Source organism: Pteropus alecto, unplaced genomic scaffold (assembly GCF_000325575.1).
Source record: "Pteropus alecto unplaced genomic scaffold, ASM32557v1 scaffold7, whole genome shotgun sequence".
In the NCBI taxonomy this organism is placed as follows: Eukaryota; Metazoa; Chordata; class Mammalia; order Chiroptera; family Pteropodidae; genus Pteropus; species Pteropus alecto.
Genome location: NW_006494614.1, coordinates 53,528,329 through 53,552,014, shown reverse-complemented (window position 1 = coordinate 53,552,014; position 23,686 = coordinate 53,528,329). Strand labels below are relative to the sequence as shown.

General features: G+C 36.6%; 1 protein-coding gene across 2 annotated transcripts in view; it reads left to right on the top strand.

Annotated features, from left to right (window-relative positions):
• The window catches only part of DLG2 (discs large MAGUK scaffold protein 2), a 657,893-nt gene that overhangs the window by 43,567 nt on the left and 590,640 nt on the right, over window positions 1-23,686 (top strand). Inside the window, exon 2 of one of the 2 annotated variants that reach the window (XM_006926664.3) lies at window positions 12,545-12,598. The exons of the other annotated variant lie outside the window; for it this stretch is intronic. Coding sequence (XP_006926726.1) covers window positions 12,545-12,598 — 54 coding nt within the window. The remainder of the gene's footprint in view (window positions 1-12,544; window positions 12,599-23,686) is intronic. 2 annotated transcript variants of the gene reach the window in all.

Sequence of the window (23,686 nt, the reverse complement as noted above, 5' to 3'; positions counted from 1 at the left end):
AGACCACCACTATACTACTGCTATGACCTGTCTTCCCGATACTGATCTATTTTGCTCCAGTTTTCAAAACAATGTCAACTAAGTTCTTTATCATTACAATTTTGCAAGGTAGGCAAGGCAGGTTTTGATATCTTCATATCATTTATAATAAAATTGAAGTTCAAAGAGTTGGAGTGGCCGAGATCAAAAGTAGATAAGTAGTAAGACATTATCTAATAGGACTAGAATCAGTCTAGTGCACTTTTGCTCTGATTCAGAGTTGCAGTTATTTGAAAAACCTGGATCTAAATCCTTGCTGTACCACTTTATATCTTGGTCAAACTGCTTAACTTCTCCAAGCCTGTTTTATCCTCTGTAACATTATATATTACACACATCTTCTTGGGGTTGTTTGCAGTTTAAATAGGATAATGTGAGTTAAACACTTAGCACAATGGCTCGTCAAGGAAAGTGCTCAGTAAGGGATGCCATTATTAATGTTGCTCATTTTTAATATTATTCAACATGTATCCTTTTACATATTGCATAGTGTTTTTATATATGATCTCATTTACTTATCAAAGAAGCACATGAGATTGACTAAATAATAATTCATAATCTTCATTTATACATGATCAGGAAGTTTCAGAGCGGTTACATTAATCAGCTAAGATCATTATATATGTGAGGAGAAATGTCTTAAACCCAGTCAGATGACCCAAATCCTAAATGCTATTACTACTTTTATTATATCCAAAATTAGGTTAGTATTAAAATCAAGAATCATCTAGTCCTTCCTTATAGTTGGATATAACTTTAGAAATAATTTATTAGAGTAAGGTGACCTGACCAAGGTCTCCAGAAGCATGACCAGCCCTGGAAGCCTCATCTGCTGACTCCAAGTGCAAGGCCAGGAGACGCACATCCTATAACATAAAAGCATAATGTACAAATGGTTTTGTCGAGTTGGCAAGGGCAAAGAGAGGTCATGAGATGTAAGATTGCAAACAATATATTCATAAGGAAGTAATCATCTTCATTCCAGTTGGTTTAGGAAATCCTTTATAAAACAAATAAAGGTTCCAGTATGTCTGAGTTTACAATTCCAGTGAAGAAAGTGTCTAAGAGAGCAGAGGAGATTCAGCCTGGGAACCATCATTTTGCTCTCCAACTTGTGACAGAATCCCCATGTGCCAGAAAACAACATCCTCTCTGCCTTCTTTCTCTTCCTTTCATTCTTCTCTCTTACTATTTACTTTCTCCTATTGACCACAGCACCTGATAATATTCCTCCATCTTTATTCTGAAACACACAGTTATAGCATTATCCCTGGCCTGGTAGGAGGTAAATTGGCCAGCAGGACCCTTGCTTTTCAGAATAACTGAGGGTAAGAAAGCTATTAGAAAACTGAAAAACCAAGAGTAACATACACACTGCCACTCTGGGAAGCTAGGGCTGCTGTGGGGCGAGGAACTGGTTGGCATTTTGGACCCAGAAATTTGTAGGCTCTTAGCTTTGGAACAGATAATTCATTGCTTAATCAATGACAATGTAAAAACACATCTGCAGAATATATTCATTGGCACCAGCAAATGCTAGCAGTATTTAGCCAACTTGTATTTTTCTAGTCCCCATTCACTTCTCTTTTTAATGTTTTTTCTCCATGCTTTTTTCTCATTGAAAATAATTCCAGATGCAACATTAATTTTGAAGAAAAGTGGGTAGAAGAGATATTGATAGACCTATAGATGTTCTCGGAATTTAAAATAAGGGAAATGGAACTATAATGTTTTTACTCTCTTCCTTCCTCAACCTAGTCCAAGTGCCATCTTTTAGAGGAAGGTGGTGAAACATCTTCTAGACCTAACATTGATATGAGCTCATTAAAGGTTACTAATGGTTAAAAAGTTAATTAAACTCACATCCCCTCTTGATCTCTCCTTAATATTTCCTTTCACACAAAAGAATCATTCTAGATATGAAATGTTTTAAGACCTTCTCTGTGGCTTACCCTGTTATGTTTTAAGCCTTGTGCAGATGATCTGGTATCAAATTATGGTTGGTAAGAGAAAAAAAAAAAAGATAGCAAAATTTAGATGTTAGGAAACTTTCTGGAGATAAGGGTTATAGAACCTGGAGAAAGGCAAGATGGAAGAGCTTGATGATAATTTTCTGCTTCACTTCAAATCTTTTAGACTTCTTAATATAGAAGATAATTTTTTGTCACTAATTGTGTGGTCTTAAGACCAGAAAATTAACTGATTCATAAACAAAACAAAAATATGCTATAAACACAGAACAAGAGGATCATAAGTAGATTTTTGAGATGTCCTGTCTAAGACATAGAGAACCTTATCCTTTAGCCAATTCATTAGAAAGTACTTTATATCATTGTGTGTGTGTGTGTGTGTGTGTGTGTTTTTCCAATTTGACTTTTGTCTTATTTCTGCATGCCTTTGTTAACATCATGTCTTCTAATTTTCTGTGTCTGAATAAAAGCAGAGGTCATCGTTTTCCAGAAGGAAGAGTTGTGTAGTGTTGCTTGCTGCCTTCTTTCTAGTATTTCCCAGCAGGACAAAATTTATGATGAGTGAAATTAGATCTCTGATGAGACATGGATTCTTAGAGGTCATCCATTTTACTCTTTGTTCTTCAAATATAGAAATGATTTGGGAGACTCAGTGAATTGCCATTTCACCCTGTTACTAAACTTCTTGGGTCTAAAATTGAGATCTTCTGATTAGCAGTCCAGCCATCTTTATATCAGGGACACAGTCCCTCAACTGGATTGTAGTTACTTCCAGGGAGATGGAGTGCCTGATTTTTAATAGCCATTCAGAAACTACCTGAAATATCAGGTTGATTCCATTGTAAATAAATAAAAACAGTATTTTTATATTAAAAACAGATGGCTATGGAGTAAAATATATAAACTACATAAATTTTTAAGATAAAACATGAGAATTCAAATAAATCTCTCATTTGAATGGGTCTCTTGTAATATGTCTTCTCATACTGAAAAGTATGAGAAATGCTTAGGATGCCATTTTGCTTTTTTCACGATTTTTGAGTCCTTAACTTTTCACCAAAATTCTGTAATTTCCCCTGCCTCTCTTAGGGCAGGGGAATTTTCCAGCAGCTACCTTCCTTGCTCCACACAGAGTGGTGATATGACAAAAAATGAATTTGGTGTCAAGAAGAGTGAGCCTTGGGCAATTTGTGTTATAGGTCCATATCTCACTTTCCTTATTTGTACAATGAGCATAAGTATAGCATGTAATTCATAGACTTGTACTGAGGACTAAGAAAGAACGAGCTTGGAGGACCAGCATGTGGTAGACAGAGGAGTACTTATGTTTATAACTTTTCTTAATTTATGTGGTATAGTTCAGAATAGCATAATCTGTAGTGCATGGCAGGCCCCAGATGTTAACACATCAACAAAACTAGGCAGTATGTTACAAGAGCTCGTCTCCAGAGGGCAGCGGGCAATTACCCCTTTCTACCCATTTCGCCTAATCTGTTGATTCATGTTTTCTCATACATCTTATCTCTTGTTGCTGTGGCTTTAGTTCCATAGGTCTAAAGACCTATTAGCAATCATCTTTTGACTATATTGTATGCCAAGCACTGTTAGAAGTGTAAATGAGTGTGGCTGGTGTGGGAAAAAAGTAAAATGAGGGGCCTGACTTCAAATGATTAGAGTTTCAGCAAAAAGATACAAATATCACACGTAAACCACTTAGCCACCAACATGTATAAGAACAGAAGGAAATACTCATTAAGAATGTCAAGATTTGGTTCTTTCACATAACTTCTGTCCTTTAGTATTCAAATAATTCATTGTGAATTGAAGTAGTATAAATAATAAATGCTATAAAATTTGGAGGGCAGGATGGATAGACTGAAACTTGCAGTGAGGATTGAGGAAATTTTCATGGAAAGTCTAGGACTTGAGATTGTCCTTGCGGAATGGATAGAATTTGAATGGATAGATAAGAGGGAACCATGATTGATTCAGGATTCAGGAGAAGGAAAAAATGTAAACAGTGAATTTATGGTAGGCATGCAAGGTGTATGTTCAGAGTAGTGAGAGCCCTGATCTAATAAGAAGAGAAGAGAGAACTAAATAATAATTATTTATTGACCATTTGCTGTGGGCAAAGCCCTGATCCACATGCTACAGAAGTAAAAGGCCCCATCTTAGTCTGATGAATCAGGTTATTGACAGGTTACTTAGAATTCTGTTACCTACATCTGGAAAATACAACTGTATTGCTAAGATTATATCTCTTTGGTGGCTTAGCAGAGAGGAGCAGAAGGCATCCACATGGGTTTTTCCGTGAAAAGCACCACATCGAGTAAATCAGTGAATTACATAGGTATTGTTATTGTGGCATGGGACACATTGACTAAATCACATCTGAGACTTGAGCTAATGACTCCGTTTTTTGTGTAATCTTCAGAGACTACTTGTACAAGTAAGATTTGTAAAAGCTCAGTGTGAATCAGTAGAATTTGTGGCATCATGAAATAATGGGGAAAAACAAGGGATTTAGAGTTGGCAGATGTGGGTTTGAATCCCAGCTTTGCTTCTCTCTAGCTGTCTGACTTCAGGAAATTCACTGAATCCCTGTGAGCCTCCGTATACTTATCAAGAGTCAAGGGGGATTTCCACAAGTCCCTCTGCAAGGAGTAAACAAAAAGCACAGGTTAAAAAGCTTACCATATTTTCTGGCACACAGTGGGTACTTCCTCAATCAATGCTAGTTCTCTTTCCTCTTACTGTGAGAATTAAATGATCTAATATGTGTGGATACAGTTTATAAATTATAAAGCATGTCATTGGTGGTAATCTAATATAATTATGAATTTGAGTTTTAATGATGATCTGCAGACCTAGTTTTGGTGAGTCATTTATTTCAGGCTTTTAACTAAGTACAAAGAGGTATGTGGAGAGGGTACAGGATGGAGGTCTGAAGAATCTTCAAACTAAAAATTCAAACAATTTTTGTCTCGTTTCAAGTGGGATTGATTCCAGAGAAAACATAAAGTGAACTCTCTTTGGTTCTGGGTCTCCAGTTTCTGTGCCTCATTCTCCAGGCTGCCCCATTTTACCTGCATTGGGGATAAATAGGTGCCCAACTCAGCTTAATTGAGGATCTCAAAATATCATCCATTTTCTGAAAAATATTACACTACCTTGTATTTTAAAGGAGGATCAAGCAGACATGCTAACACATCGGTCCAAAGGGAAGAAATAATAGTGGTGGGTTTTCAAAGATCAGTGAGAGAATTTGTGCTGACTAGAGCAGACTTCGGGTACTTATAAAATCTTAATAGGGAGCAGAAGTAAAATGTTTTGCAGTTTTTAAAAGTTACCCATTTTGGAATCAAACTGGCAGGTTTGACTCTCAGCTTTGCTATTACCGGTGAATAACCTTGGGCAAGATACTTAACATCTCTGTGCCTCAGTTTCTTGTAAAGTGAAGATGATATTATTTTTATTATGAAGAGAGTTCGGGCAAGCCAAGTTGGAAGGAGTTCAAGCCAAACATGAAACTATCATTCTCTCTTCCTATTTTATAAGCTAGGCTGGTGGTAAGCTGTATAGGTAATCATCCATGCATTTTGTTAAATGCTGAGAAGAGAAACCAAGATCCTAGCTTCTCCCAAAATTGTTCCCTTAAGAAATCCTGCTGTAGCCATTAACCTACAGTTAAGATTTGGCTAGCCAACCCTTGGACACTCATACTGTTCACTCTCCCTATGTCACTGCAGAGAAAGGGCAAACCAGGTAACAGGCCAGAACCCCTCAGTGCTACTACTGGTGGTGACTCCAAGCTGTACTGGATCAAACTGCACCCACTTGGTTGGTCTTGTGGAAAGAGAATATAAAAAGAAGACAATCTAGGAAAGCAAAAATAACCACAGTAATAAATAAAATAACCTTACCTCCACAGAGCATCTCTCTTTCATTTCACATGCATTATTTCTCCAGCTAACTTCTTGGGAAATAGGTTAACTGGAAAATAGCATTGTCCCATTTTTCAAATGGGGGTTTGTAAGAGACTAAGGGACCTAGAAACCCTCTGAGAATTGGGAAATTTAATCTGAGTCAGTACAATGAGAAATTTCAGACTGTGAAAGAAAAATTAACAACTTTCAGGGCAAAATAAATAAATAAATAACTGCATTTTCAGCCTGGTAGCCTGGAAAAACTCAGGAGAGGAAATCAGGAGATGTGGGTGGTTACCAGCACGGGTTCTGGGGCTAGAGAGACATGGGTGTGAGACCTGGTTGTGGTATTTCTGAGACCTTAGGCTAGTGCCTTTGCCACTTTGAACCTCCAATTCTTTCTTTCTTTCTTTAAACGAATGGAAAATAAATTAATGTTTTCCTTAGAAAAGTTTGAGAATTAAATGTATTGATGTATCTTAGGTGTTTATCACAGTTCCTGGAACATAATTATCATTCAATAAATGCTTAATATTTTATAATTGTTTTTCTTGTTATTATTTTCTTGTCTTCAGTTTTAATACTTAATAATTGTGAGATCGAGGGCAGGCGACTTCCCTTTTCTCTCTCCATTTTCATCTTTGTAAAATGAAAGGGTAGAATTAAATGATCATTAAGGTCCCAGCTTTAAAGTTTTATGATTCTAGAGTGTTATTCTTCCTATTTTGTTTTTCTTCTCTTACACAACCATTAACATGTCTTTAATCAGTCATTTACCAAGATTTTTGTTTGGAGCTTACTCAAAAGAAATCCCGATTCAGTCAGCCTCGGTGTATCTGTGCCATTAACCTTCTCCTGGGTCATGCCTCTGACAGGCCTTTTCACATGATGTGCTGAGGCCCAGTAATTAAGCCAGAGTAAGTAAGAAGGGGAGAATTCTGGCACTAGTTGGGATCAAAGTGGATAGATCTAATTTGAGCCAGTCTCTGAGTTGTTGGTGAGCAGTAAAAATTAGAATCCAAAGAGTTCTGGTAAAGTCTGTTTCATTTTGTTTGAGAGGCAGTAGAGTTTGGTTGTCAAGAACATGGGCTCTGAGTTGATTGTTTGAGTTTGAAGATTGTCTATTTTCCACATGTATATCTTTGGAAAGTTACTTAACCTCTGTTTCCTCACCTATAAATTGAGAATAACAATACCTGTCTTGTTGGGTTATGTGAGGATTAAATAAGCTAATCAATATAAATATGTGCTGTATAAGTGCTTGCCCCTATTGTTATCCATCCCAGTGTTAATATATAGGGAGATTTAGATGTATTGGAGTCATGATGTCATGAGATGATGCCTAGCCAGGCAATCGCAGGTTTCAGGTAAATCCTTCGAGGAGAAGTAGTACGCTACCAACACCTAGGGATGTGAGGCTCCAGCCTAACATTGTAGGAAAGAAGTGGGGGGAAGAGAAATATAGTGCAATTCAGGAAATCGACACAGAAGTCCCCCTTCAACCACATTACATTTTTTTTTTAATTTCTAGAGTGGGCCAACATGATGGAAGATTAGGGAGAAAATTTAATAGAAAATAAAGTTCTTCTGAGTTTAATCCTTAGCATACCATTCAATACTTAATATTAGCTATCTCATTTCAGACCTAATGGAGTATGTGAGTAGTAACCCCCAAATTCCACTTCCCTGGTTAGGATCAGGTCATAGTCTGATTGGGGCTCACCCCAATGGCAGCCCTCTATATAAATTATGATGCTAAGAAACTGCTTATATGGTATCTTGTAGCAGCCAATCTAAGCCAGCTAAGTTTTACCGTTAAGTTCTGGGATCTCCAGGTCTCTCATTGAAATCACACATACACACAAATGGATTCATTTTAAAACTTCCAGTAGCTTCTATTTTGTTTCAAGTTGTCATGCCATACCATATACAAAAGTTGTTTATAGGGCCCATGTCACTTCTTGCTCACTAAGGAATCTGTCCTTCCAGGCTGAGAAGATTAGCCATGATACTGGGCCCCCAAAGCAGCTCACATGTTATTCTTGCTATCTTTTACCTCCTGTTTAACTTGGCTTACTGACAGCCTTCTACCTGCCTTCTACTTGTTAGTTTCAGGTCAGTTGAGATTCCTACACAGTTCCTAGCCCCATCAGCATTACTAGTATAACTGTTCAGTCCTTGCTGTATCTAATTTACTTAAAGACTGGGAGGGCTTCTCTCCTTTTCTGTTTTATGTTCTTGTGCCTCAAGCAAAGCATACTTTGCTTGAAAAGGTTTCCTCATTGCAGCTGGCCTGGTGACTACTTGCCCATTTATGCCAGAGGCATTTCCCAGATCTGGCACTTAACAAATATCATGAAGTAACCACATCAGTCAGAATCAATGAACTGCTTTGAAAATCTGCATTCATTATGTCAGAGTCTCTATTAGTTGCATTCTTGTGCCTCAAGCAAAGCATACTTTGCTTGAAAAGGTTTCCTCATTGCAGCTGGCCTGGTGACTACTTGCCCATTTATGCCAGAGGCATTTCCCAGATCTGGCACTTAACAAATATCATGAAGTAACCACATCAGTCAGAATCAATGAACTGCTTTGAAAATCTGCATTCATTATGTCAGAGTCTCCATTAGTTGCTTGGTGGCAAGCAACAGAAGTTTATCTTTTCCTAGTGTAAGCAAAGTTATTGATGTAATATAAGAATATGTGAGTATCCCATGGAACCTAAGGACATAAAGGTGGTAGAATGCATGAAGAACTTGATCTCATAATTTGAATTTTATCAGTATTCTCTCTGCTTGTTTCTTGATTCCTGTTTCTCTATGATTACATTTATTCTTCTCTCTTCCTGTAAATTGGCTTTCCCCACATGGAAGTGAATGTAAAATAAAAGGCAAACCATTTGCATATTGCAATTTTTGGGTCACCCATGAGAGATTAATTTTCTTAAGCCTTTATAGTTTGCCTACATTTGCATAACGATGAGCTTTGAAGCTTCTGATTAAAAGATTTTTTTTCATATTTGTTACAAATCTTTTTCCAGTTAATGGAAATAAGCATATTGAAGGGGGATGCAGAAATCTTCTAATTCAGCAACTTGATTTGGGAGTTTAATAAAAGAGGATATCCAGTATGGAGAGAGAAGTTGGGATGGCAGTTAGTCAGTGTGAAGTGTGGACGTAAATCTTGGAGGGAATCATCAAAGTAACTGAGGATTGGTTTTAAGACTCAGAAACCAAACTAGATCAAACTAAGCATGGACTCACGTGGTTTCAAAAGTGAGACCAGAAACAGGAGCCAGCAGAGCCAAGGACAATCTGATATTACCAACTGGTGAGAAGAGCACGCTCCTGGGCCATTTGAAATTCTCCTATACTTTGTTCTTATTCTCTGCTGATATGTGCCATGAGTATCTAAAGGATTCCAGGGGCCTTCTGTAAAAACAGTCTTCGGAGACTGTGAGGATCTCGGAACAGAGCCATTAGGGCTCTTCAGAGAGCCTGGTGTAACAGCACGGTGGGATAATGTGTTGTTCAGAAGAGCCCTCCTTGGCATTTCCTCGCCACTGACACCAAGGAGTTGCCAGTGTCAGATGTAAGTGATGTATGTATGTGTTCACACAATTCACACATCCTGTATGAATTGTGACTTTTATAAGTGTAGGTATTAATTGTGGCTTCTAGATCTTTTCATCATCAAGAAAGAGCAATGAGCTTTCCTCATCATATAGATTGTGTTTCATGATTTACAGCATCCATATCCTGGAGTTATGAAATAAGATTATTTCATAAAATCTGGATAGTTAAATAATAGTAACTGGTTAAAGAATTAAAGTTATAATGGATATTTAATTCCAAGTTATAATGGATATTGGAAAACTAGCCATAGTTATTGTCTTATTGGTAACTAGAGATTTGGGGGTTTTCTTAGAAATGTTATCCAAAGCTTACAAGGAGGCGTTATATTTGTTTATACTCTCATCTATATTTTATAGATACATTTAGTCATAACTCTTAAGTATTTTCTGAGCTCCTTTGGTATACCTAAGTGCTGCGAAGAATTCTAAGGAAGTATACAATCCTTGTTACTTCTAAATACAGAGTCTGATTAGAAAGACCGAATTTATATCTATGAAATGGAAAATAGCAACATAAACCTACAAAAGTGATGAATGGCATTGTACAGGAAATGGGCTTATGTTACAGAATTCATCCCAGACCACATTAATATGATCTATAAGAAGAAAATAAAATAAAATGAGTTTAAAGCCCCAAATTAAGACAATGCATACATATTGACCACACTATACTAGATAATAGGGTGAAATACACATATTGAGTATGATACTCAGAAAGTTTCCAATCTAGTCAAGGAAACAAGGCATAGCTACTTTCTGGTATCCTGGAAACCATTTAGAAAGCATAGGATAGATGTCATCAAAACTAAAAAACAAACATTCTAACAACAAAAGCCATTAAGGCATCACCAGATTGCTTTCAACATCTCATAGGCAAGTTCCCCGAGGCATCTCTTCCCTTCAGGATGGCCTTTGCTTTTCCTGTGTCTTGTTTGGAGTTTTAGTTAGAAATCTCCAATCACTGCAGAACTCTCATAATAGAGCCACTTAGATCCTGAGATCACAGATCGGCTTAGTAAGGAGAAAATATATTTTGAGGTTAGAAAGGCCAATATTAAATCTCAGCCTGAACCTGAATCTGAACCTGAGCCTCAGTTTTCTCATCTATAATGTAAGCATAGTGATAATGATGCCTCATCAATATGGTTTATGGAGATTAAATAAAGAAATATATGTATATCCTTATACATGGGCAAATAATATATATTTAATAAATAGTAATTCACATGATCTCATCAATTCTCTGTAGTGCATTTTTAGCCACTAATATAGTATTGTAATCTCCGAGGTATAAATAGTTCAAAACCATCCAATACTATATTCTCACAGCAGTCCATCTTTAGGGACACTTACTAACAGTATTTAACACTGAATCTGATTTCTAAGTTTAGAAAATACATTCAAATATATTATCTCATTTATTCTTCAGAGAACTTTTTCAGAAGGTGATTATTTCTATTCCCATTCTATAGAGAAGGAAAATGAAGCAAAGGGTTAAGAGACTTGCCCCAAAATCACATGACCAGGAAGTTGCTGAGCCCCCAAATCATTTAATCAGAAAGCTACTAAAACAAACTGAACCCAAGTCTTCTGATCCCAAACCTCATGTTCTTCTTCCTATAGCAAATGCCTCTTAACAAGCACTGTTATTTGTGTGTGTGTGTGGGCGAGGGGTGGTGGTGGTGGTGGTGGTGGTGGTGGTGGTGGTGGTGGTGGTGGTGAAAACTATCTTTATCTAAAGCACCTATTTACCCACAAGGAACTTACTATTAGGAGTTAGCAAACAAACCAGGAACATCAAATTGACCCACTGTGTAGATATATAGATCAGGGTCATGTTCTCAATGCCCAGGGTTTTCAGTTAAAACATAAAATTTTATTTTGTGACATAATTTGCTGGATTTGCTGTCTGTTTTATCATTGGATTAGGGTTTCATAGGCATAGATTAACTTTAAAAAGTTGTTAACTGTTAACTCCAGAGGTACATCTGATGAAATGTCCCCAAAATTGAGCACTTGCCAAAACCACTGTGTCCTATAGAACAGCTCACGATTAATCATGATGAGAGTTATTTCCTCTATCTAAATGAAATCTGCAATTTGGGAAAGAGATTAAAGATCCTTCAGGGGATGAAGGGAAAGTTGCCGTGAAAATTCTAGAAACTAGAAAATGAAGATAGGTCTACTCAATATTCATGAAGTCAGATTGGTTGATGCAAATAGAGATTGCAATCTTTTACTTTCTAATGACTTGGCTTATAGCTCTCCTATATCAATTCTACACAGATTCCTATTCAACTTTAAGGCAAATGACTGCAGTTTGTACAAAATTATTGTTTAGAAAGTTTTAACATACCCAATATGCTTTTCTGCCATCTTTGACTAATTTTTAGGTTTCTATCCAAAGATTTCTAAGGTATATGATTAGAATTGTATAAATAACAAAGAAAATATATGACCACAGCATATATAATAGGTAAACATATAATATCACTAAGTGAACTCTTCTAATTTTTCATTGAATACAACATATTCTCGAAAAGGCAGTTTAAAGAGAAGGGTTATAAATATTGGTTTAGGTTTAATTTTGCTTCATGGAGAAGGAAATCAAATTTCTTTAGCACAGCCATTTTGAAAAGACACATTGCAAACTTTAGCTCTCACCTAATTATTTAGAAATTCTTGCCTCATACACAGCACAAATTCCCATCTCCTCTACTGTTGGATAAAATTTAAGAGAAAATGAGTATAAATGCTATTGCTGACTTTATTTCATTATGTGGTAAATATAGCAAACAAATATTTAGAGGGTATGGGGAACTTTGAGCCATTTCATTTATTCTCCCAGCACCTGACACAGTACCTATACAGGTCCTCAAGAAATACTGTTGAGCTCTGCGTTAAATAAGTTAACGAATTCTCAGAATAGACTACTTGTTATTTAAATTTTTTTTTCTATCTCTCTTTTTCAGGCTAGCCCTGCTCCTATAATTGTCAACACAGATACTTTGGACACGATTCCTTATGTAAGTAACATTTTTATTAAGACTTTCTTTAAAACCAATGGTAGAATTTAATCAGCTAAATTTAAAATTCAGTATGAATTCAGTTTTACTCAATCCAGAAAACCTTATAAAATAATGTGTAGAATGAGTTTTATGAGTTGTCTTTTGATATTTGCTAAATCTCAGCTTAGTCACACAGATGTTTTCTTCTTTCATTTATTGTTTCGTAAAGCAAAAGGCCCTGTCATGAGGAAAAAAAAAATAGTAACTTGTGTTCATATAATGTTAGTTTCCTATGTGGTTCACTGAAAAGAGATTAAATTTCTTATAGAAGGAATGAACAAACTTTATGGCTCTCTTGGTAAAGAAATGCTCAAATTAATTTCTACTACGGAGCATAAAACATAAGTAATTCACCAATAAATATTTGATGCATTTTGCGGGGGTTCCAACAAGAATTAGAGCAAAAGTTTTGTGAGGGTAAAGACTGTCTATATATAATGAAATGTATAATTTTGTAAAAGTTTGGTTCATGAGATAATAGGATCAGTCTGATCAATATAGGCTGAGATTCTGTACCTGGGATTCTATAAACACCATGGTGGCCAAAGTTCTTGACGATGGAGTCTGGCTGGTACGGGGAGATTGGAGACCAGCAATAGGCCACAATATGAGTGAGTGGTTGACATTTTGGAGGTCCAACAAAGTTTTGTGAGTGGTTCTTTGCCAAGCAGTAGAAAATAGTAATTTGGGAAGATGGAACAGACACAGAGCCATGTAGACAGAGGGTTTGAAGCAAGAAGAAGGGCTGAAAGGATAATGGTTACTACGAACAAACAGATTAAGGAAAGTATGGGAAGCATTTATAAGAATATCTGGCACAAATTAGTGGTTGGTCAGTATCAGCTATTCTCAGTCTTAGAACTCAGTGCCAAATGCCTACAAGGTCCAAGCAAACAGATCCAGATACAAATGGAGCAAGAAATGTAGGAACAGTGGGGAATAGAGAGCACACAGCCTTCCGAAGGGGGCAGCTGCCACTGGCACCAGTGGAATTGTACCAAGGGTAATAGGGCCAAGTGTTGTCAGACAATATAATTTTTCAATGGAGGTCAACTTTGAATTTTTATGTAAAAAATCTGTAATTTTTTTCCAAGTTTTTTAAAAATTTATTTATTTTAATTAGTTTCAAGTATACGGTATATTGGTTAGATATCTATATAGTTCATAAAATGATCCCCCCAATTGCTCCCTCCCTCCCCTGGTCCTCCACCTAAAAGTCTGCAATTTTTAAATACAGGCAACTAATTTTCAAAAGTTCAAACAGTGTGTGTACAAAACAAAGTGTGTCTAGTCCAGAGGCTGCCCGTTGGGAGATGTCTGCCTCAAAGGAGCTAGAGGACTTGGAGCTGGTTCTGCAAGCTGGGATTCAGGCCTCAAGAGAGTAGAATGTTAGAACTGGAGTACAAGGTTGTAACTTGATTACAGGAACAAGTGACTAAAACTGGGACACAGGGTCAGGACAAGAATAACAGCAAACTTGATATAATGCTGAGTCACCTGAACTACTGAACTAGGGCTTTTTAAATCTTTCCAAACAAGAGTTGTTTGGGGTCAGACCGGAAATGGGGTTAGGCTTACTGGTAGGAAACAAGAGGCCCAGCTCTGGAAAGTAAACGACTGTTAGAAGGAAGGAAAACAATGTGTTAAAGACACATGGTGTCCAGTATTATATCTCTCACTCTTTCTACTTTCTTTTACTTATTAAACATTTATATTGGGATTACTATGGGATATACCTGATACTGTTTTAAACACTAACAAATTTTAACTATTTAATCCTCCTAACGACCCTAGGAGAGAGATACTATTAATTTCTCCATTTTACAGATGAGGAAAAGGAATTATGAAGAAGTTAAATAACTTATTCTCAAGGTGGCACAGTAAGAGGAAGAGCTAAGAGTGAACCTAGATAGCCTGACTGTAGAGTTTGAGATCTTAATGCCTGTGGTGCTGCGTTCTTCCTTCCCTCGTTTTCTGCCTTTCAGCTTGGTAACAAAGTTTGCTTACTTACTCCTCTGCTATGTGTAGCTTTGGGTGGAAGACAACTTGTCACAGAGCCTTTAGTACCCTAATAGGAGGGATCCATGTCTATATTAAAGAATCCAGTGTTTTTGCTAGAGTAAATCTCTTTTCTGTATCTATTGGCAAAGCAAATGAGCAGTGTTTGAAGAAGAGACATGGAGCACAGAAATTTAATTTTTAAGTAGAACTGCTTCCTCATGGTAGATCTATATTATTTCAAAGCCTTCTATTAAGGTTTTTATGGTTTAATTGCCAGATACCCTAAATACAAATATTTATCAGTGGACTCTATGAATTTTGTATAGACATGTTCAACTGATATCTCAACCAATTAGCAAGTAAGATCAGCCATATATATATCAAGTTAATTAAATTGCTCTCATTCCCCTAAATATCAACTTTGTATCTGAATTTAAGTCTTTCAAAAGGCTTTTTTTTTTTTTTTCTAATTTCAATTGATTTTTACATAATGCAACCCTCTTTGAGCCTTCTTAAGAGCTAAAACCTTTAGAGAGTTTTGCTGAGCAGCTTGGTGTGGTAAAAATGTCCCAATATTCATGGCAGTGTGTTCTTGAGCAATTCACATAATATTTCTGGACATAAATTAATCTATAAGACATAAATTATACAATACTTCATAGGTGGTTGTGAGAATTAAATGAGATTATGGGTGTGAAATCATGCTGTGTTAACTTTTGGTTGATAGGGATTGCTTTATTTATCATTTTATTTAATAAACACTTATGAAGTAACACATGCTAGACTCTGAGAGAATGAGAAATATAAATATCTTCGCCCACATAGAAGAAACATGAATATGTTACCTACTGAAAATAGCAGATTTGGTGCACATTAATGTAGATATGCTTCAGGTCTTAGCATTGGACCAACTCTCGCCTTTTTTCCTGACTCACTAGGTAACCTTGAACAAATCACCGTTCCTTTTGCTGTCTATTTTTTCATTCCCCAGTGTTCTATACTTTGTTTTCCTCTTTTATTTCTCATGTTCTAGTTGTTCACATAATTTCAGCTCTATTTAATGAAAAAATGATTTTAGAGCTCCCCAGAGCATTTCAGTCATGTTGCATAAGAACATGTCCTTCTTTAAAAAATTTCTTAAATGATAAATTTTAACATATATATTAAAGTGCTCCTTAAAAATTTTTTCATTAAAAGTAAATATATTAATTTTGCTAATGAGCAGATTTCATTTTAAAAATTATGGTCCTTTTGGAAATGACTTCTGGCATACATGCAAATGGCAATTGAAAAACTAGAGGAAAGCTGTGGTCAAGGGAAATTTTTAAGTAAGTGTTGAAAAAAAGCTGCAACAGATTTCTGCATTTTTTTCTTTTTGGAAGGTGAATTAGGGATATTAGAACTTTTAAAGTGTCTGCCATTAACAAAGGAGTCACTGTGGTTCTTACATGTGAATGCTTTGTCATTCTTGTATGATGTCATGGTATTTTAGGGTTAAGCAGAACCTCACATTTGCCTTTATGTAAAACAGGCATCCCCTATAAGAAGATGTTTTTATTATGGGGCCCAGCATTTGGGACAGTGTTATCCAAAGTATATTATTTTCATTATGATGGCAGAAGCAGGAGAAGACAAGACCAGGACACAAGTGCTCAAGGAAAATCGAGGAGAGAAAAAGAAATTTCCTATTTAAACACTCTGTAGTTTCCATTTTTCATTCTGTTGTTTCATTCTTTCCCATTATACATTGACTATTGTCTTATGCGAGGTACTGAAAATAGAGAGTTCAGAGTAGAGCCTGCATATGATCTGTAGGTTCGGCTTCCTGAAGGCTGACTTAGTGAAAAGGTAGCATGTTACCCTCTCAGTACTCTGCAACCAACTGGCCTGGGAGCCTCCTCTCCTGACATACTTCTTGCCTTCAGCATATTTTCCAGAGTTCTAAATTTCATTCTTTCTCCTTTTAAAAAATAGAATTAATCAGAGAGATTCTAGAGTGCCTTTTTTCCCCCATCCTTTTCTAGCTTTCATTTTGTAGTGGTCATAGTTTGGTCCATTTTCTGGAAATATACTGTGGAAAGTGTAGAAAACTCAAGAATCATGAGTTGTAAATCTTGTTAAGTAACTTAGAGTTCAAGGAATGTAAACCTCTCATTTTCAAACACAGATATTCTAGCTCAACTAGTAAATGGTAGAACAGAAACATTTACTGTTTTCATCGCATAACGTTTTCCATTTTTGGTATGTAATCGACAACCACAGAATCAGTGGCATATAACAACAAACATTTATTTCTCCCATAAATGTTTGCTGATTGGCTGGGATAGCCACTTCAGGCTGTAGATTATCAGGTCAGCTGGGGCATCTTTGCTTCCCATGTTCCATTATGGGGCCCGGACGGTGGGACAGTACTACTCAGAGTATGTTGCTTTCGTTATGGTGACTGAAAGACAAGAAGAAAAGCATAGGATGTAAGCACAGTTAAAACCTCTACTCATATCACATCCACTAATACCTCACTGGCCAAAGCAAGTTATACTGCCAAGCTCAAGGCAGAGGAAGGAGTGAATATTTGCTAAACAAGAAAACAAATTTACCATACCAAAGCCTTAAGTAAAAGCCCTAAGAACCTGTATGTGTCCCTTTTTAGGAATAAAACAGGTACAACAGAAGGAATCTTAACATTTTAAAAATATCAGTAAGGCAATGATAATAAACAAAGTTTCAAAGGGGCTTGGTTCAAATGATATGGGGAGTGGGTGTGTACATTATTAGGGATGTGTATGGGTGAATAATGAGAAATCAAAGAAAGAACTAGCAAGTGCTGGCAGTACAATGACAACTTTCCTGTGAGACATTGTTTTCTGAAACTTTGTTTCCAGACTAGAAATCATAATGGATACAAGGAGATTTGTTCCAGAAATTCCAGGACGGTGGCTTGGAAAACCTCCTAAGGAAGTAGAGGAAAGAGAGAAAGAGAGGAGAGAATAGGAGAGGAAAGAGGAAGAGTTAGGTTATAAAAAGTATGAGAGGGTCCTTAACGGTAACACCCATCGTACTCGCCAAGAAGATCAGTTATGTAAAAGTTAATTGAAAACCATCATAATATCCGTATAGTATTATCAGAGAGATTTTTGTAGAAAAATTTTTGTGAAAGGTCATTAGAGGTGGACATACCCAAGATTCTGGGGCAGAAGACGAGAGAGTGGTCTCCAGGAAATAAAATGGCCTGAGGAAAGGCTGACAATGTGAGTGAAGGTTGGAGAAAAGAGAAGGGGATGAGAGAAAATAAAGGATGATATGGGTTCAGGAACATAGAGAAGTAATCGAATTGGCACTGAGCCAAAGAATGGACTTGAGACTAAAAGATGTTGCTAAGCAGGATTTAAATGGCATTTCTGATTGATTCCAGCAGCAGGAAGCTAAGGGTGAGAGACCTCTGAGGAGGAAGCTGCTGCATTACAGAAGTGGGATGACCAGAAGTGGGATGGTCATTAGAGGTGGACAGCTAGGAATTCGTTTCTTTGAGTCACTTTGTATAATAACAGACCCTTGTGATTTAGGCTGCTGTTCACTTTTAATTGGGTAGTTTTCCGGAATTACTCATGAAGGGAAAGGAACCAGAAGTATGTTTGTTTCTTTTAAGCATCCTGGGAGTGGTTAATAATGGCAAGCTTTTTGGAAGGATTTGCTGAATTTAGCACATTTATCCCTCAGCAAACAAGTTTGTTTATTTTTGTGGTTTTTCCCGTGAACACTGTTAAAGCTATATTGTTGATGCTTTATCTGTTGGGAATGTAATATAATCCAGAAATGAAAAACTCTTACCTGCCAGAAAACAGCTTAATTTTGGCTTAACTAAACCCATGAGGCAATTGGAATTTAGCAATAGAGGCAAAGCTATCAATATTTGTTCCAGAGTCAAACTTAGCCAATTTAAATCCATTCCTCAACTGCCATAATCAGGAGATGCCCTAATGCTTCCACTCATTACTTTGCTTTAAAAGGCAAAGATATGGAACATGATAGTGCTTCTCAAGTATTAATGTGTATGATAATTACCTGAAAAATCTTCTTAAAAATGAAGAGCTGATTCAGTGGGTCTGGGATGAGGCCTGCCAGTCTGCATTGCTAATAAACTCCAGGTGAGGCTGATTCTCAGCTGTATACCACACTTTGAGTAACGGTCAAGTGAGAAAGACTAGCCTTTGGATTCAGGAGCAACTGGGTCCTAAGCCCACCTCTACCACTTGGTACTTGCATGAGTTTTGGTTAAGTCAAACTCTCTAAAACTCTGTTTTGTTATTTGTAAAATGTGGATAATAATATTTGACTTGCTGAGATTGTTATGAGTACTCTCTCTAGAATGTAGGAGTTGCTTAATGTTCATCATAAGATTGGGGGAGGGGTGTGCCTTTAATAAAATAGAACATTTTTTTGACTTAACTCGTGAACTGTTGAGCCAAGAATGCCGAAGCCATAGCCATTTCAGAGGTAGGGCCAATAGCAATTATGTAGGTCCACGGCCCTACATAGGTCTTTGTTTCTGGAAGTATGGCCCATTGACTAGCGGCATCATTATTGCCTGAGAGCTTGTGAGCATAAAATCCAAGGCCCTACTCAAGACTTACTAAACCAGAAACTGTTTTTAACAAGCACCCTAGTGATTTGTATACATATTAAAATTTGCGGAACATTGGTCAGTATAACAGAATCTTTTTTATTTGTTTGTTTGTTTAGATTCTGCTGACTTGTTCTTTCACCACACCTTTTGGCCAGCCCTAGGGGAAGCTGCCCTTTTCACTCATTTACCTTAAACAGATGTGTATCTGTAGGAAAAAAGACCCATTCAATTCAACAAATTGACTCGCTTAATGACCAACCTCCATGTCATGCTAGCTTCTAAACTTGTGCTCTCCAAGACAGTAGCTGCAAGCCTCAGTGCTAATTAAAATAACACAGAATTAAAATTCATTTTCTCTGTTGTACTAGCCACATTTTTAGTGCTCAGTAGCTACCGTGGCTAGTAGATACTGTATTAAACAGTGCAAATATAAGTTATGTCCGTTATTTCAGAAAGTCCTATTGGACAGAGTAGTTCTAGATAGTAAATAATAAGAAAGAAATGGAAGGAGGAAGGGAGCTAAAGTTTATTGAGAAAACATTATATTCTATGTGCTATATATATTATATATATTATATATCTCCCAATTAAACAACAAAATTATCTTCCCAACTTTTGTGAGTTGGTTTCATTTCCTCCTTTTTGAGTTGAGTATTTTCAAATCTTCTAGTCATCTTTATCCTTGGGAACTGTGGGATATGCTCATGTGAAAAACAATTTCTGTCCTCATGGCCCTTGAAAGCTTATTAACTTTAAGATTCTCATACATGACACACATGGAGGCAAATGCAAGCAATTACTGAAAGCTTTCTTAAGAGTCCCACGTTTCTCTCATCATTTTCTTTTTGTGAAATTATAAGACTCCTATTTAGACTGAAATGAATCTTTAAAAAAATTTTAAAAAAAGTAAAAGACTTGACCTACTTATCCTACTTGAGTCTTTTTTCCTTACAGTGTCCTCATAGAGGGCAATTAACTAGCCACCCTGCTCATAACTCCTTACCCACTGGGAAGACTGTACATAGGCTTGGACCTCAGGTAGGAGGCAATGGGAAAATATAATAGTTGTCCAAGTGGAGAATGTGATTGATGGGTCCAAGTGGAGAATGTGATTGATGGGTTCCAGGGAGTTCAGCCCAGCAGAGCAGGTTTAAGAACAAGGGGAAATAATCCTGAAAAAAATCTTTTTATGGTTTCTCTACAGCATTGCAACTCAGAATGCCGTCCATGAACTGATAGCATCAGGTCTGATCAGAAAGATTATTAGAATTGCAGAATCTCCAGTGGTATCCCAGATCTACAGAATCATAATTTCTGAGGGTGAGACCAAGGAGTCTATGAATCCCAAGTGATTCTTATGCACTCAAAAGTTTGAGAGATGCCAGTGGGGACATGAAGAAGCTTCTGGATGCTGGACTGAAGTTAGGGTGAAGGGTGGGGTAGTAAATACTACATATAGGAAGGACAAAAAAAAAAAAAACCTATAGGGATCCATTGACGTACAGTGGTAATAAATTTAGTATTAATCTGAGCCAGCATTTAATCCTGGTGTTATTACTGCTGTCATCATTGCTGTTGCTTAAATCATGTAGGATGCTCTTTAAAAATTAAGTTTCATAGTCTGGTGGAGTCTATTGGATAATGCATAATGGTAGCATGTGCTGTTAAAATGCCCCTTGAGTATCTCTGCCTAGCTCGCTCCTATGCATCCTAGAGTTCAGCTTGACTAATGCTTGAGGTTAGCAATAGTGCTCTTGTTGTGTGCTTACACTTCAGGCTCTTTTCCTTCATAGAAGTTACCACACCACATTTTAACTGTTTCTTTAATGGTTGATATTTCTTCTTACAGTGTAAACTCCTTAATTCTCCATTTCTCCCACCGTTTTACCTTTATAACCTGACACATTTTGGCTAGGCTGGCTGAATGAATGGATAAATGAATGAATGAAGATGTGAAGAAACTGAGAGAATATGCTATAAGGAACCATCCCATTTGAGGAAGTCAGAGAAAGGTAGAATTTTAGCTAACTCTTAAAGAATAAGTAAGACATTTGCAGGCAGAGTAGAAAAAAAGACAGTCCAGGAAGAGGGAATTTTATATGCAAAGGTCAGGGGCCTGGAAACATATATTCTGAGTTCTGTGTGGCCAAAGCATAGAGTGGTAGCATAAGATGAGATGGAAAGGTAAGGTGGAGCCTGAGTGAGAAGGCCTTGTTTGCTTGATATGGGATTCGGACTTTAACCTATAGGCATTGCCGGTAGTATCTTCTCCTATATTTGGGAATTATATACACCTTCTATACCTATAAAACCTTTTCTATGCCTGTTATGTAGCAAGTACCCTAAAATACATGTTAAATAAATAAAGCCAAGAAACAATAGTAACCACTTAACAGCAATGGACTACAAGCTTTTTTTGAGCTTTTTGTATACTTCCTTATCTCCTTGCCTTTGTTCACTTTGTTCTATTAGCCTAGAATATCTTTTCCTCCATACTCATCTTTTAAGATCCCATTAAACTGCCACCTCCATCAAGAAGCCCTCATCAATCCCTCTAGGTAAAATTAATGTCTCCTTCTCCTTGATTCCAGTATTTAACTCACAGGAGGTTGCCTGCTTTAGTGGAAAGAGGATGGACTTTGGGCTCTTTCTATTCTATCATACACTAACTGGATAACCTTGGAAAATTAACTTCTTTGAATTTTTTCCTCATCTGTAAGTAGAATGAGTAATAACGCTCTTCTATGGTGCACAAATTAGTATATATGTTCAGTTACATATAACAGAGACCAAAAATAACAGTGCTTTTGTAAGATAGAAATGTATTTTTCTCACATATAACAGTCTATAAGTGGGTTGTCCAGAAATAGAACCTTATTGTTTTGCTCTACCACCCTCGGATGTTACCTTTGTATGCATAGTCACCACAAGGACATGCCAAGGAGAAGGTTAGAAGAAGGACAGAGAGATGAGCATGGTCCCTCCCTTGAAAATTTGATTTCCCCTATATCCCAAGAGTTAGAGCTTAATCACAAAGCCACACCTAGCTGCAATGGGAGATATACATGCAGACTTTATTCTGGACTACCTGGGCCCAGATAAAAATTGGGGATCCCATCACTATGGCAGGAAAGGATAATGAATATCGGGGGACAACCACTGGTCTCTGCAACACAGTGTATATAATTAGTAGAGTTCTTCAATGTGGGGGCTTTTTCCTGGGGGATGCTAAAGATGATCCATGAGATACTGGAAGCTTTCCCTTTATATTTCCTCATCATCTCTAATTTCAACATTTGGATATATTTTATTAAATAAATGTAATATTACAGTTATATAAGTATATAATTACTCTGCAGATTAGGACATATGGGCACACATGCTCACAAACATTGTACTGATAGAAACATTGAATAAAAAACTATAAAAATCACTGGTTGGGAGCATTAGAGAAAATGTTTAGATATTGCTTGACTCATCATAAATGTTTAATAAATGACCATTGTTTCTGAGCAAAATTAACATTTACTATATTCTTTCTGATTTACTAATAGTTTTTTTCATTTGATATTAACCTTAAAAAGCTGTGTTTAGCTTATCTTTAAATTCCAGGGAGCACTTAGCTCAGGTCCATGCACATAATAAGATTTCAATAAAAGTTTAATTTGTTACTGTCACATAAAGTTGCATTAGTCAAATTTAGCTGTTTTAATAAAGAGTAACTCTTTATTTGAAAAATAAGTTAATCAGGTAAAATGTGTGTATTTTAATTTGATTCACATGACCACATAGATTGAGGTGCATACTGCTATCCAAGAATGGGGTGCCAATTAATTGGCTTAATTAGCTAAGTTAAACATGCTCACCCGTAACTACTCTTTTCAAAATATGATGCTTTTAACATGTTTTCTTCCTCGCATGTATTTTTGAAAGAAAATTAATCAGTCGTATATGATAAAGGAGATCATGATTAGTTGGGTGAGATCAAATAGAAGAAAGAGAAAGGAAGAGTGATAGTTAAGAGCAAAATCAGTAAAGGAAATGGGAGCTGAGTAACAAAGAGATAATTTAAGACCTTTATATTATCTTCTCTCAATTTTAAGAGTATTACAGTTGGAATTAAGCTAACAACCTTACTTCGAACTTAAAAAACAAGTAGAAGTACTAAAACATAATTTTCCTAGGGACTCAGGAATTTTGTGTGATACTTAGAGTACTCCATAATCTCTTCTCTCCCTTGTTAAATTTTGTTTGGCTTTTAAATTGACTTTTCTACACTGATATTTGTTCAGGAATCAATTCTTGTGGGAGGAGGGTGATGACTATAGCTACCTATTCTCTGGGAAACTGGACAGACACCCTGATTCTGTTTTGACTATTCCAATATAGATATCTTCTTTAGTGCCCAGACACCACTATTT